This window comes from Cebidichthys violaceus, unplaced genomic scaffold (genome assembly GCF_023349555.1).
Source record: "Cebidichthys violaceus isolate CVI_PGR_0920_01 unplaced genomic scaffold, fCebVio1.0.p SCAF_20, whole genome shotgun sequence".
NCBI lineage: Eukaryota > Metazoa > Chordata > Actinopteri > Perciformes > Stichaeidae > Cebidichthys > Cebidichthys violaceus.
The window spans coordinates 8,514,751-8,530,696 of record NW_027176373.1 but is presented as its reverse complement, the minus strand read 5'-3'; the positions used below and the strand labels follow the sequence as shown (position 1 = coordinate 8,530,696).

Below are 15,946 nucleotides of genomic sequence, written 5' to 3'. Positions count from 1 at the left end.
GAGTTGCTGCTGTGTGTGAGTGTGGGTTTGCGATCTCACAAATCTTGCAGGCAAGAAGTGCACAGAGACAGAGGAGGATAACGACGCGGGGGCGAGAGGGGTTTCACTAATAAACACCCACTCTTTCTAAACCTCCATCTCACTCCGACACACACCCCCACCACCACCATCACACACACACACATGCTCCTCCTCCTCGCCTATCTGAATCCTCATTACGGGCACGTTTGGCAGGACGGAGTCCTCTTCTTCTTCCTCCTCCTCCTCCTCCTCTCCCTCCCTGTCTCCCTTGCTCTCTATCTTTTCATTTGCTCGTTCTCTCTTGCCCTGCTTACTGCGTTTGAGATAGCTTGGCAATCAAAGGGAGAGAAAACACAAATGAGAGCGGGGGGGGGGGGGGGGGGGGGGGGGGGGGGGGGGGGGGGGGAGGCTCACTGGGATTTCAGTATGAGTCAGAATGGGAGCAAGGGAGGTGGGAAGGCAAGGTAGGCGGTCGTGAGGAGAGAGAAGAGTGTATGGGAGGGATGAATTTCTGTTTCTTTCTCTCTTATCTGACTGCAATCTCTGTTTGGAATACAGATGAGGAGATAGAAAGTGAGGCAACAACTGGGCATGACAGAGAGATAAAAGATTTGAACAGGAAATTATCTGCATCCTGATACACAATCAAGCTTCCAGATGTACGCAAGCTGAAAGTTGAATACAAAATGAAGGCGGACTGCCTGAGGACTAATGTCAAAACAAGAAGCAAAAGGTGAACTTCTACAAATGATGAAATTAAAGATATTGAAATGATAACTTAAAGAATATGATACTGTTGCAGCGTTTGTGTGTTTATGGCACCATAGGGCCAGTAATTACATTACATTTACATTACAGTCATTTAGCAGACGCTTTTATCCAAAGCGACTTACAATAAGTGCATCAACATTGGTAATCAAAAGAACTACTAGTCACCAGAAGTCATAAGTACATTTCCTTTTCCAAACAAGCATCTAAGAGCATGAAGCAGAGCATAACTCAGAGCCAAAGTACAGTGCAGAAACAAGAAAAACAGTTAGTGCTATAAGTAATACGAATACAATAAGTGCAAAAAGCTAGTATGAATACAATAAGTGCTAAGTGGAAGGCTCAGGGTAGCACTTCCTGAAGAGGTGAGTTTTCAGCCTGCGCCAAAAGATGGGCAGCGACTCTGCTGTCCTGACGTCAGTGAGAAGTTCATTCCACCACTGTGGGGCCAGGACAGAAAACAGTTGTGACCGGGTCGATCGGCCGCCAGGACCTCTGAGGGACGGGGCAACTGTTCCTTTCACTGCCCTGTAGGCTAGCACCAGAGTCTTAAACTGGATGCGAGCTCTTACAGGTAGCCAGTGTAGAGAACGGAGAAAGGAAGTTGTGTGGGAGAACTTGGGGCGATTGAACACCAGGCGAGCTGCGGCTTTCTGGACAAGCTCCAGAGGTCTGATGGCCGACGCCGGGGCTCCGGCGAGTAGAGAGTTGCAGTAGTCCAGGCGGGAGATGACAAGAGCCTGGATGAGAACCTGCGCCGTCTCGTCAGTCAGGAAGGGATGAATCCTCCTGATGTTGTAGAGCAGGAATCTGCAGGAGCGTGTAACGGATGAAATGTTTGCAGAGAATGACAGTTGGTCATCCAGGGTCACACCCAGGTTCCTCGCAGTCCGAGTTGGCGTCACCACGGTATCATCAATGGTGATGGACAGGTCCCGGTGCGGGCAACCCTTCCCCGGGAGGAACAGTAGCTCAGTTTTGTCTAGGTTGAGCTTGAGGTGGTGTGTCGTCATCCACTTCGAGATGTCAGCCAAACACGCAGCGATGCGCGTCTCCACTTGGGTGTCACCGGGGGGAAATGACAAGACCAGCTGGGTGTCATCGGCATAACAATGGTAGGAGAAGTCATGCGAGCGAATAACAGAACCCAGAGATGTTGTGTAGAGCGAGAAGAGAAGGGGGCCCAGGACTGAACCTTGCGGAACCCCCGTAGTCAGCATGCGTGGTTCCGACACGTCCCCCCTCCAGTAATGAGAGACAGTGTACAATTTAGGAGGGAGTAAGTGAGGGACTACTTCATTCACACTTTTTTGTCATTCATCCCCCCGCTTGCATATTCATGTGAGGTGTAGAAAGAGAAAATTGGACTGTGTATGCTTGCGTACGCACGCTTGCACAATGCTCACCCTGCATCTCACGTCAGCACATTTATATTGCTGTTTGGTGGCAGTCAAAGGATATTCTACAGTTTTGAGGCCCAGGGGTGAAAGATTCATGCTCCTCCTCTTCTGCAATAATATCTGAGGCAAGTTTACTCTAAAAGAGTAAGGAAAATAGAGCACAAGTCACTGACCAAAAATGTAATAACAGAGTGAATAAAATCTTAATGTTGACTGGCCTCTGTGGGTGTATTGTTGATTTCCTACCGTGTTGCAAGGATGCTTTCTTTTTCTGCTAAGCGATAAACATACATCCTAGTGGGCTGCCTCTAGTGGGGATACGAATGTAAATTTTAAAGTCATGGGTGGAGTGAGCAACGGTCAATACATCTATTCATATTGCATCATCCTTCAAACATCAATGCAAGCAAATAATAGTTATCCTTGCTTAGAACACTACATGTTCTTTATAACAAATTCAGTTTCTAAATATATGATTATTCTGGACAAAATTGTACCGACATCCTCAAAAAGAGTTGTTTAAACAAATATATATATATACATATATATATATATATATATATATATATATATATATATATATATATATATATATATATACATATATATATATATATATACATATATATATATATATATATATATATATATATATATATATATATAACGTTGAGTAACAGATTGTGTTCCTACTGTTTGTTTCAATGAGTTCATTGAAATCCAATCACACACTTGTGTGAATTTCATTTCAGGGTGTATTCCTCTAAGAGTGCTGGTTTTGTGTTTGTTGCATCAGAAACATGTTTACAGCTGAAAAACTTGTTTACAACTCAATCAAGCATTATTATGAATGTATGAATTATGACTCATAAAATGTTTAAAATTACACACTGGAGTGAAAATGGATTGAAAATGATGTGGAGCAATTTTACAAATGTGATTCTACATTTGCTGTTGTTACATATTTAAATCTTAAAGTATCAAATTAGAGATATTAAAGAAACGTTCCTTGCAGCCTGCATGATATTGCTTTGATTTGGACTTTAAATTGAGAGTGGAATTATAATTTACCTTTCTTTTGAAATCCCTTGTTGTTGAAAGAGAATACATCTCTAATTTATTCAGCAATGTCTGGATAAAGGAGGCGTGTGTGGAGGTGGGTTGTGCAGGCGATAGATCACAATCCTCACCTGGCGAGTGTTTGGAGTAGTGCCGGGCCATATAAGTTTTCTCTCAATTTCCACTCTCGCGTGGCGTCACTGCGTGCTTCCTCAATTCAAGAGGACCCAAAGGGGCATTTAAATCATGCGTCCTAAGTGAATCTAATCTACAGGCTGCTGACACACCTCTTTACGCACGAGGGTCTCCCCCGAATGTGTTGTGAGCTCAACAGCGTCGGGATGGTTTATGCACGACTCCCGTCACATCTCTGCCGAGGTTTCTGCAGCTGTGTTAGAAACTAAGTTGGATCGAGTTTAATTCATGAAATTACACAAATATACAAAAAAAATACATCAACGCACTGCATCAAACATGCCCAGTCACTCTAAGCAGACAGCGGCAGTGATTCATCGCCTCATCTAAACATAATTATTTGCTCATCGCTATCATCATTTGACAAACACATTTTGAACATATTCGTGTGTTAGCTCTGGAGACGTGTTTTCTTTTTTTGATATTTTCCAATAAATCGACTGCATCGAGAGAGAATTGGAGCTGTAACGTTTTGGGTTGACTGATTTAAACATACATAATATTATTTGTCGATACATCAAAGTATCCACTTGGACCGAAGCAACAACTAAATCCAGCGACAGAAGCAACAAAAAAAATAGACAATCTGAAATGTATCCCTTGCTAAATTGAACGACGATGCAGTACGCTGTTAAAGCAATATTGGAAGATGGAAATGCGATTAGCCTACACTCACTAATGAGCGACTTCAGAGACTTCAAATGTCTTTATATTATAGGAATATTCTCGTCAGAGCTTTTAATATTTGACATTTCATTGTAAAGAGCGACATACACAACAGCCATGCTATTTCCATCCTCCTTTTTAAAGACCTGCACAGTGATTCAGGCTATACTTTTCCTCCCCTTTATAAATAGCTGCACTCCTTTCAATGACGTGGGATACGCACGTACATGTGTAGGTGAATCTTTGAATGAGCTCTCCCTCTCCACCTTCCTCCCTCCCTCCCTCCCTCCCTCCCCCGTACCCTCTACTAGTTACTACGGGATCTCTATAAAAAGCCTACGGTTGATGGGAGAGCCCGGTCTGTATGGAGAGCGACTTTGGAGAAGATCGAGACGACAGCGTCTGTGCGCGAAGACTGCATGGCACAGATTTGCGCTGACAGTTTCGTGTTGATGAAGATAGCAAGTTTAGAGATGCAGACATATTTCTACAGCAAGACGCCGCAGCCATGGCCACAGAGGGAACTTTGACTGAGGTAAGTTAAATTCATATACAGACCTGATTTTGTGTGACTTTATCTGAACCCTGGAGAGAGAAAAATCCCCTCTGATTAAGTGCAACCAAGAGAGACGGTGTATTCGATGGGCCATCCCCTTAATAAGCCCCATAGTCTGTTTTGACTGACGCTATTCCCATCTTCACTCTCCGGTTGGAAGTTGCTGCAGTGTGACTCATTTTCTCTCCCATGTGGGCAGCATTCTGCCTGCAACCTCAAAAAATATATAGAGAATTTCGGAAAGGACCTAACTGCAGACAAAAACCGCCTTCTAGATGTGTTATTTTCTGTCAGAGTCTGGCTCAATCTGTTTCAATAACGCACGGGACAAATATACTTTTATACATATATCACCATTGGTCATGTATGTTCACACAGGTTGACACTAGTTCACAATTAAAAAGGTAGGCGCTGTTTTGGTTAACCGGTATTGTCTACCTGATGTGCAAATGCCACCGTGCAATGTACACTGGCACGTGCGCAAACACAGAGGCGCACATACCCCTGAGCCCCAATGTGTGTGTTTATGCATGTTTCTTGTGTGAGCGTATTGGAGGAGTGAGGAGGCGGGGGTGTTCCTCACCAACCCCTCTACATTCTCGGGAGCGCGTGGCACCGGGAGGTTTCCGGTGATAGTGATGACATTATAGCCATCACTTTCTTCCGGTGTGGCGGTAAACTCCTCGCCTCCGCCTCTCCCCCTTTTCCTCCTCCTCCCTCCCCTTCGTACACTTCCGGTCGGCTTTTTCATTTAACTTTTTTTTTTTCAGTCTGAGTTCTGTGACGTCGTCAGCCAGTGAAGTCAGCCCTGCGTCATTCTTGCGCACTTTGCAGATGATACGCAGTCATCTACTATAGCCCTTTTATGGGCATAGCGCGCACGCACGCGTGCACGCACAATGCAGTGTGATCCTCTTCCGTGCGGGGGTGTGAATGCGCAATGTGAGAAGCTCGTGCGCGGACAGTACGAGGGAGGAGTGGGTGGAGCGAGTCAATGAAACCCCTTGTTCATTCACAACTCGTTGTTGTGGCTACTGTTGCACTGACGTTGATCAGACAATGTCAATTAAATCAAAGCAACGTGACATATTCTAATATAATATAGAGATAATAGTAGATTAACCGGCTGTTATGATAGAACAGTGTATGATACCAGAACAATAATTCAAACAACCTTGTTCATCATTATACTGAATGCTATATCTTAGTGTAATGTAACAGCATAATGCTGAAATCGTGTGAACTAATATAAGCGTTTAAGTGTCTTCTTATTGTTAGGCTTTACAACAAAAAAGAGTGAAGATCCACCAAAATCCAGGCTCACGTTCACGACTCTCTTTTTATGATTCCGTGCATATTTCACTGGATGCTGGTCAGGTTAAGCAGTTTCTCCCGGGTGCCATGGAAACCGAGCCAGACCAAGCCACTGCCCACGCGCTCTGATAAGCCAGGCAGCAGAATAGGACGAGAGCCGATTGGTTTTCTCGTGACGTGACGTCATATGCCCGTACCCTCGGGCACGTGACTTGTCGAGCAGTAAGACGCGTGACGGTACTCACCACCTGACCAACATCTACTCGGTGATGAGAGCAGAGACTGCAGAGCCTGTGGTCCACTTCAGACACGGTTAAGTTGGAGAAGATAGTATGTAATGGGAGATATACTTTCAGAGCAACCAACTATAGATTTAATTCGTTATGAGTTAAAATACACATTACTTTTCTCAACTAAGATTTGGGATGTTGACTCTTTGACTCGATCTGCTGCAAAAATGACACCTTTAAGTTGCCTCCCCGCTGTCAGTGTCGTCCACTTCAGCACCGCGGACAGCGCCGAGCCACAGCGCCGTTGTGTCGCTGTCCCAGCGCCGTGGTGCTGAAACACATGACAAGGAACCTGTTGCAGAGACCCCCTCAGAAATGAATATATTTCAACAAGACATTTGCTTGTTGAAATTAAACTAATCTCTGTTAGTGGAATATCCTCATAAAAGTGAAAAGTGATGGCTATCTTTTATGTTTCTTCTTCCTAGACAGACTTGATTCGTTGTTGTAAATATTTTGCCTATAGTTCTTACAGAGGTGGACTGCTGTCAGTGGTCTTTAGCATAATGCACCATAACTGCCTGGCTTTAAAAGGCCCCTGTACTTGGCCAGTGACTCACCTGATCTAATTAAGGACATCTCCTGGTTAAAGGGACGAAAAACCCAACAGCTTAAGGGTGGAGAGGTCGAATAGGAGAGAGTTGTTTTTTGTAAATGAGTTAGACAGATTCGAAAGTTCTTATTCAACAATTACTTGTTTGGGGCTGCTTGATGATATGGTAGCCAATGCAATAATAACCCAAATACTCAACATAATCTCAACCTAATGCAATCTCATAATTGGGGGATATTCCTAAAAAGTTCTTATTCTCCTCTTGTTTTGGTGACTTTGTTTCATTACAAAGGTGACCATCACGGGGTGATCGTGGCTAAGTGGAGAGCAGGGCCGCCTTTCAATCAGAGGGTCAGTGGTTCGATCCCCGGCTCCTGCTCTGCTAGTCTCATGTCAATGTGTCATGAGTTTTCTAGGATCTTACATTCAGATAAAAAATTTGAGCTGGATGACTGAGAATATTTGTTGACATATTATTACAGTTTGTACCTTTGCTTGACTGACTGACCGGCTAATCAGTATAATGTATAGATGATTCATTGATTGCTTTGGAGACCAAGATTGAGACACTATCTAGAAAATAGCACAAGACAATTAGACACTTTGCAACGTTTGAAAAGAACAAGATCCATCCACCAATGTGTATTTGCTTTTCATTTTACCCCAGTTCAGAGGATAGCAGTAAAGGCACATTTTGGATAGTCTTGACCTCAAGTTTTAATCAGCAACATGTTGTTTTAAAGTAACAGCACAGGGCCACGCATAATGGTGCAGAGTTGGCGGTATAACTTAAGAAAATATGGCCATTATGGTTTAAGCAGTAGCATTGAGCATCTTATACTCTCCCACATTTACTATTTAGGTCACTGGGATACCCCTGGTCAACAAGGACTGTATTGATCAGCATCCACCTCTTGGGAATTGTGTCAGGCTTGATTCCAGTAATGTTATACCTATATCCTCTCCTCTTTTTGCCGATGCAGGTTTCCACAAAGGGGAGTGTTTGCCCTTCTTCCCATCTCTTCCTCCTCACTTGGCCAGAGCATCAGCACCTTGGCTTTAGACTGCTTACTGCTTATACAGTGTCACAGTACAGTAACAGTCTACAGTCATGGCTACTGAAGCCTGGCAATGCACCAAAACACCACACTGAAGACAGCGTGGACATGCAGAGGCCATGCCGTATAGTGATATCTACCTAAAGGGGAAAAACATCATGGAGACACTGTTCAGTACACTGTGTGTCAGACATTTCTCTCTGTGTCTCTCCTGCTCAGTAAGGAAACCTGTGTGGGCTTGCATTGGGGGAGTCCTACACCATGTAAGTGCGTAATATCCAGTCTCAAACCAATGAGACCTGCGGTTTCGAGTTACCATGACAACACCAGCTCTTCCTCCACCCTGCTGTCTCCATGGCGACCGTGGCTTTAGATTGTTACTCTAGCAACGGCACCACGGTAACAGTCTACAGCCATGGTCGTTAGGGGCAGGTGACATCAGGAAGGTAAAAAGTTAGTTTGTTGCTAATAAGTGAGTTTGCATACAATTAAGATGTTGAAGTTCTCTTCTTATTTAAAAAGTAGGTCAGAGGTCGCTCACTCATCCACATACACTACTGTCTGGAGGAGCACAGTTGTCAGATTGACTTGTTCCTGACTGGAACAAATATTTCCCTGGATAATTTATCAAAACTGCATATATAAACAATTAAGTTTGCAATGACACATATAGACACATATGGCTTTTCACTTTATCTTTATTAGGTAATGATATTTCTTCATGGTTTGATTATTAATCACAGTAATGAATGCAAAGAGCACATGCTGAACGGATGAGTCAGCCAGCTCCAACACCTGTTCCCCTCTCTACTTATCAGACAAGAGCAGCCTCACTTTTTTGCAGCACAGCCAGGAATTCCCAGTAGGCTCCGCTGTAACCTGCAGGCGAAAATAAACCACACACTGGGTCCTATAGGCTAACCCACATGTATGCATGCACACGTGCAGATACTATGGCATGCTCACAACAAACACACACACAGACACACACAGACACACACACACACACACACACACACACACACACACACACACACACACACACACACACTCACACACACACACACACACACACACATAATGTACAAAGAATGTACTAGTCCTTGGCCTATTCGTCTATAATATTCAGAGTTATTCTGCCCTCTACAGGTCAGGAATTGTCTGTCATCTGCTTATAACAGAGCTACTAAACTTTTTCCAAGTTGAAATATTTTGGAGCAAAATATGTGCCTGATTTAATAGAATGAAATAAAATAAAATAAAACATTTGCCAGTGTTTTGTGGATACTTGCTTACATGGCTACCTTTCAGTTTGTAACTGATGGGACAGATGGTGGTGGTACTTAAGTTCTGAGTAGAAAAACGGGTTAAAACAAGGCAGATGCTATTTGAGTGACTCCAGATTCCACCATAACAGAAAGGTTGATATGTCTTTCAATTTATGTGTGGCAGCTGTTCAAACTCTGAGATATTCGACACAGTTGCAGTTCTTCAAAGTTAGTAAAAAAAAGGGGTGAGGTTGGGGGGGTGGAATTGATAGAACCAAAAAGTCAGCATACAGATCATGGCTACACCAAGGTAAAATTATTTTACAAACATGATACAATCATATGAGACACATAGTGCTGTCACTGTGTATCACAAAGAATACTGAAGTTGTTTTGAGAAAAGACTATTTTACTCTTCACTGCATCCCCCACCATCACATTCCAATTATGCATAATTTCCTTTGTCTGTGATCTTAAAAAATGGTAACATATTTGCTGTGTGCTGACTGAAGAAAAGAAAAGAGAAGAGAAGAGAGAGAAAGAAAAAGAAAGCTGGATGAACAGTTGTTTATCCTCGGCCTCCCTGTACAATAAAAGCTCATGTGCTGACAGATAAACAACAGCACATAAACTCTTACTGTTCAGGGCTGAGAAGCAAAGTTATCTGACACACACATACACACATACAGTCATACATGACTTTGTTTACATTGACTTACTTTCATTTCCTTGAGACTTACCTGAACCCTATACATAACTATCAGCCTAATCCTAAACCTAACCTCAACCTCAACCTAAACCCAAACCTAACCTTAACTTGAACTAAACCTAACCTTAACCAAACCTTAAACTAAGTGTTAATGATTTAAGTTATGGGGACGTGCAAATTTGTGAAAAAAAGTGAATTCATGTATAATTATTATGAAGCCTTTAAATCTTTAATATCAAATAAAAAATTGTGTGTATTATAGTATTAATAGTGTATTAGTCTCAGACCCCATTTGCATCAGGTTCCAGAGCAAGACTGAGAAAGTATTGTGTAACTTAACATCCACCAAGGGTTTAAGGCTTTGATTATGGTCTTTACTTCAGTAGCAATGCAATTGTTATCGCTTGTTTAAGATCTTTAGTCTGCAAAGTATTCCTCTACATCGATATCCCTGAGCTACACAAGCACAGCAAAGGCTCTTGATTGAATTGTTGTAACATCCCCTTTCCACCTCACCAAACCTTTTACACATTTTATAAAACTAAACAAGATTGCACAACAGGGACCACATTTTTGGGGGATATGTGAGCCAAGACGTGCCCTCCCCCCCCCCTCCCTCGCTCTGTTTTGTTTTATCCAGAACCTACCACAGTTCTCCTCCACAGTCTCGATGACTAATATTTACCCCAGCAGAGTCAGTTAGGCACCTATAAGGACAGCCAAACCACAGCTGTCCTCGCCAGGGCCCAGCCACGGCCTCTAAAACAGTCGAGTAAAGCACACAAGCAGACAAATGACTGCAGATGACCTCATACATCAAATGGATCGCCTCAGCTGTGTCCTTAGTTCACCTCCTCAGTCAACGGTCCACACAACCCCTGAACATAGTTACTCTGGTATTAAAGTTTGAACCAGATACAACCACTATGAACAGGTTGAGTGGTCAATCACAGGCAGGACGTTGCATTAACTAACAAATGATCAAATCACAGCCATATGGAGGAAGCAAAATATGCAGATACACACCCATGCACTCATAGGCATGAACACCCTCTGTACGTTGTATGGGCCTAGATTACACACCATGACTGCAGCATAGATTTCTTCACTGTGTAGTTTCATGTCATTAGCTGACACCGACTGACTTTTCTTGCCTTTTCTGTTCTTTAAATAGCAATTTGACTGACAACTCTAAATATACTCCCACTGTTCCCTCTTTCATATGTCAACACACATCACACACGTCAAACACGCTGCATATCTAAACAGCTCTCACATCATGAGGTTAGGTTGTTTTTTCTATGCAAACTATGCGGGCGCAAATGCACCAGCCCATACACACAAATACAGGAAGCAGGGAGACATGGCTAAATCCCATGTGATACTGGACACAGGCCATACCTCTGGAAAACCTCCAGCATGATGTAACATCACATCTATCTGCATACCAACGGTGAAAGCACACACATGCAGACACGGCGTATTATGTTTTCAGAGGTGTGAAACATCAAGTTAAAAATCCAAATTACACAACAATCCCTGTGTCTTCAGCATCTTCTCTTTGTGGGGATCAGATCAATTGTAGATTACAATGATGACAAAAGTACACACATCCAAAAGTTGTAGGCCAGGTGATACAATCTCAAGTCCTCGTGCTGAATATCACAGATTATTCCAGTGAGAGCTGTCAGTATAGCGGTAGCAATAGTACCACGGCAGAGTTGGTCAACTTTGTGAGTGTCTGGACGAGCCTGGGCCATGGGATGACCAGGCTCTTTGGAGTTTAAGTGCAAGTCTTATATAGACACATTCACCACATGGCCCCTCCCCTCCGTCCGTCTCCCATAACAACAAATGCTCCATAATCAAAATAGAGCCCATCTGTGCTCTGACACACCCCTCTGCTCCAACCCCCGTACTCCACCGGGGGAAGAGGGAAAAAGTGATCCTTCAATCGCAGCGAAAACTTGTATGTGCCCTTGCTCTCCCTTTTTAACCACAAAAGCCAGAGACATGCAGAGTGGGGAAAAGGGGGAGGCAGAGAGAGAGAGAGAGGGAGAGAGAGAGAGAGAGAGCGAGGATGACTCCACCCTCATCTGTCTCTGTCTCTCATTCCATTATTTCCCGGTTGTTGTGCAACAGGGGGAACAGATTCCTGAGAAGGGAGTCACGGCTCTGTTGTAAAACTTACTGGCAAGAGTGTCCCTCTGTGTTTTTCTTTTACTGTTTCCCTCGCTCACTCACTCTCACTCTCCATTCGCCTCTAGTTGTTATCAAAACCATGTGTATGAGTGTGTGTGTGTGTCTGTGTGTGTGTGTGTGTGTGTGTGTGTGTGTGTGTGCGCTGTGAGGTCTTGGAGGGACACAAGGGCCACGGGGGAGCACAGGAGACAGTGAATATGAGGGCTATTATGGAGAAACGAGACTACGACATAGCCATGATATGTGGGTGTGTATGTGTCAGTTGCAGCAGTGGCTCATAAGATGTTGAAACAGGTAACATGTTAAAAAAAAACATGAAGACAGATTCAGAGAGCAAGCGTTTTCGTGTACAGGAGAGGAAGTTGATGTTCAGATGTTTAACTGTGGAATTTCATGTCAGAAAGGCAAATCACCACCCACAACAGCCCGCAGTTGTCTGCAGTTTTCAGATCAAGAGTGGATTGCGAGATATCCAGACGACTATTTTTGTCCATGTCATGGATGCAGCAGACATACAGCGGGGTACGTTGTGCATGACACACAGGATGTGAAAGGGAGGAGGATGTTGCGGAGAGTTCGAAGCAAGGTAGAAGGAGATGAAAGCAAAACGGGAAGGAGGGAGAGGAAGAGGTGGAAGAGAGAGAGCACACATCTGGAAACAATCGCAAGAGTGCAGTCTGACGTGCACATGCTTCAGCTGTAAAAGAACAACATGTCCTTAAACTTGTCTCTATAAGTCTCATATGAGGTACCACCTTCATGCATCCCTGTAAGCAAAACACCTCAACTAGTCATTGAGATGCATCGCCTCTGGATGGCAGACCAACTTGTCATTCATGTAACTTCCACGTGGGTGAAAATGACTCAGTAACCACATGACGATGTGTAGAGATGACTCCAACAATTGATCGTTTTCATTTGTACAAACTCTCAGGTATTTTTAATACCCATTTGTTTCCGTATGAGGTTCTATTGTTACACAGCTACATGAGTGAAGCAGTTTGCAAAGCAATGTTATGCAAAATATTTCTCGAACTAATTAAATCAAGGTTTCCATCGTAGCTCTGAAATAAAATTCTTGTTATAACTTTCCACAATTATGGAGGAGTCTTCTCAGGACCTCAAAAATTCAGTCCTCTGATGACGTGGCGTTGCAAATATGAAATGAGATTGCAGCACAAGGAAAAAATGGAAAATACATTTACATTGATTCCAAAATAATTATTTCCTTATATTCATTTAGTTTCCAAAAATGTCCTGATTGCTCCCATCTGCCAACCAGACCTGTCTCTTTCGAAAGGCATTAGTGTGCTGCAAACAAAGTAGTAGTTGGATCGCCTTGCAGCGTTTAAAATTCTGTTTATATTGTAACAAAGCCATCATGATAGCTTTTAGTTACACATGTTTTTTCTGCTATGATGAATTTAAATATATGTTACAAAGAAAAAGTAATGCATTAGCAATGATTTAAGCAATAGAGTCTTAATAAAGGTGACTTGAGAGAAACAGAGAACAGAACACATTAAACAAACAATTGTCACATTTTATTGTCTGTCACAACACATCTTCCCTGAGAAGAACAGCAGTCTGTTTTGGACAGATAAGATCAGAAGAAGTGAAAAAAAAAAAGCTTCCAGAGAACAGAACTCATGACATGAATGTGGCATTTTTACCCAGAGGGCCTCTAGAATCAATTATGGCATCACAAGATTTATTTTTTAATATTACATAATCAACATTCTTTTGCCTCATTTAAGCGCTTGAGTCTGATTTCTTGGCTCTTCACTTATTTAACACCTGACCGAGTTTCTGAAACTTTGGTTTCTCACTGGAACCTCTTGAGAAAGTCCTGGTAGGCTTGTCTATGAGCAGATGCAGCCGGGACAAAATGGCCACTAGGATGTGTCAAGACCTGAGGGTCTTGGAAGGAAGGGAGGAGCTCCCTGCTCATGTTGTCGGGGATGACTCGGTCTTCCAGTCCAAACACATGCAGGGAGGGGATCTGGAGGGGAGGGTTGTAGAACTTCTTGTGCTCCTCACATGCGCTGCGGAAACCAGCGACAAGGATGGAAAAGCGGAAGTTGAATTCTGGCTCCAGTTTTTGCTCCTGAAGAGAGCACAACATGGCCACAAAAGCTGCTCCCTGACTAAAGCCCAGGATGCCATCAAATGGTCCTTGGGTCTTCACGGCTTCTCTCACAGCCGCCACGCTCTCGTCGAGCCCCAGGCTGTCCTCACACTGCTGCTGAGCACTAAAGCTCCGAGCCTGGATGTCAGAAAACCACCAACCCCTCGAGTCCTCGTCGCCTCCAGGGCCATTCTCTTTCTCCAGAGCTTTTGAAACAACAGAAGAAGAAAGTGGTTATCCTGCTGTGTTACATTTTTTACCGTAGATGAGTGGGCCAAAGTTTTTGTTCTCTGAAAATTACTCTTAAACATTTATTGAATCTTTAATTAGGTTATTAGTGCATGGAAATATGTCAACATTTCCTTCATTTTATATGTGTATTCTGTATTCTTAATATTTTTGTAGAAATTAAAAACCTGCATGTTCTAATCTGAAGTCTAACTGCAGTTGATATTTATTTAAAGTGTTTGCATACAAGCAGGAAGTTAGTGTCAGATCACAATTAATGAATTATCTTGTTAAAGCTGTTAACATGAAGTACAACATGTGGCTGTAACATCCCTGATTTGTTAATAGGTCATTGTAGAACACATATTAAATATAAGCAGCAATCTACAAAATGAAAACAAGCGTGTCAACCTCTAAACTTGCAATAACATAAAAGTCTACCAGCTACTTCTACTTACACCAACAGTGTGTTTTGGTTGAAGGCAGGTGGAGAGTTTGACCCACCTTCACCGCTGGCTTGCTGCACACAGTGCGGTGCGCTCAGGTAAACGAGCTCCACGTGTTTCTTCAACAGCTTCCGCAGAGCTCCTGTCTTTTCCCGGAACGAGCTGCCGTTCTGACGGTAACCGTGGATGCACAGGACCCGGAGAGGTGCCATGAAGGAGTTAGCTTAGCTGACTTAGGTAAAGCTAGCCAGGGAAGCGAGTTTCAATAACAGTTCAGATAATATTTACTTTAATACCAGTATGTAAGAATAACAATTCGTCGTTATACAACAAACCGCTTTCACTGGTCAGATAAAGTACACAGCAGTTGAAAGACGAAGAGTTGTGTAGCTTATAAAATACCGAAAGTGTAACTCATGAAGTCAGCCGGAAGAAAATAATAGTACTTCCGTTTATTATTTTCAAAATAAAACCCTAGTTGCTAAACGTGACTGAAATGTTTTTCTCATTACCACTGTATAAAATAAAGAATACACTTAAATATGAATATATAGCAAATGAACATGACCTCGACATTTTAAAATACCTCTTTTAATTTGTAGTTGCTACATGCTGACCCTGTCAAAATTGTCATATTTAATGTTTTTAAAGAAGCCAACCTGATTCGCTATACCCTGACATGTGTCAAAACAGTCATCAGTCTGTTTTTCCTCAGATGACACTCAGTGACTGTAGTGGCTCAAAGTGACAGAAGTTTTAACAGCCTTTCAAATCAAACTTTTTTCTTGTACATTACTGCAGCGGCAGCTCTGATTAACAGCCTGCTGAACATATGGCTCATACTTATGATGCGGCAACCATTCAGCTAAATGACTGTAACATTGTTGACTTAATGAGGTAAAGAGTTTTGGCCTTATGATGTTCTCACAGGAAAAAAACCTTATCTTGTGTATTATTAGTTCATTAGTTGAACTTCTGAGTTGAAAGTTAAATAAACTCTGTTCTCTTTGGTGTATTCTGGTCTGAATTATTCGGACAGAAAGTTAATCCATTATACATTTGTATAATAAATTAATTGTGTGGCT

General features: G+C 42.7%; 1 protein-coding gene and 1 long non-coding RNA gene across 2 annotated transcripts; one reads left to right on the top strand and one right to left on the bottom strand.

Annotated features, from left to right (window-relative positions):
* Nucleotides 1–4,562: 4,562 nt before the first annotated feature.
* On the top strand, nt 4,563–8,936 carry LOC137876735 (uncharacterized). Its single transcript, XR_011103456.1, has 2 exons — nt 4,563–4,644; nt 7,806–8,936. It is a non-coding gene; the product is annotated as an uncharacterized lncRNA (long non-coding RNA).
* A 4,652-nt stretch (nt 8,937–13,588) lies between these two features.
* On the bottom strand, nt 13,589–15,288 carry ovca2 (OVCA2 serine hydrolase domain containing). The gene is made up of 2 exons (XM_068716529.1): nt 14,920–15,288; nt 13,589–14,393 (listed from the first exon to the last, which is right to left on the bottom strand). The coding sequence occupies exons 1-2, from the start codon at nt 15,071–15,073 to the stop codon at nt 13,885–13,887; spliced, it is 663 nt and encodes a 220-aa protein (XP_068572630.1). The 5' UTR covers nt 15,074–15,288; the 3' UTR covers nt 13,589–13,884.
* Between the last annotated feature and the right edge of the window lie 658 nt (nt 15,289–15,946).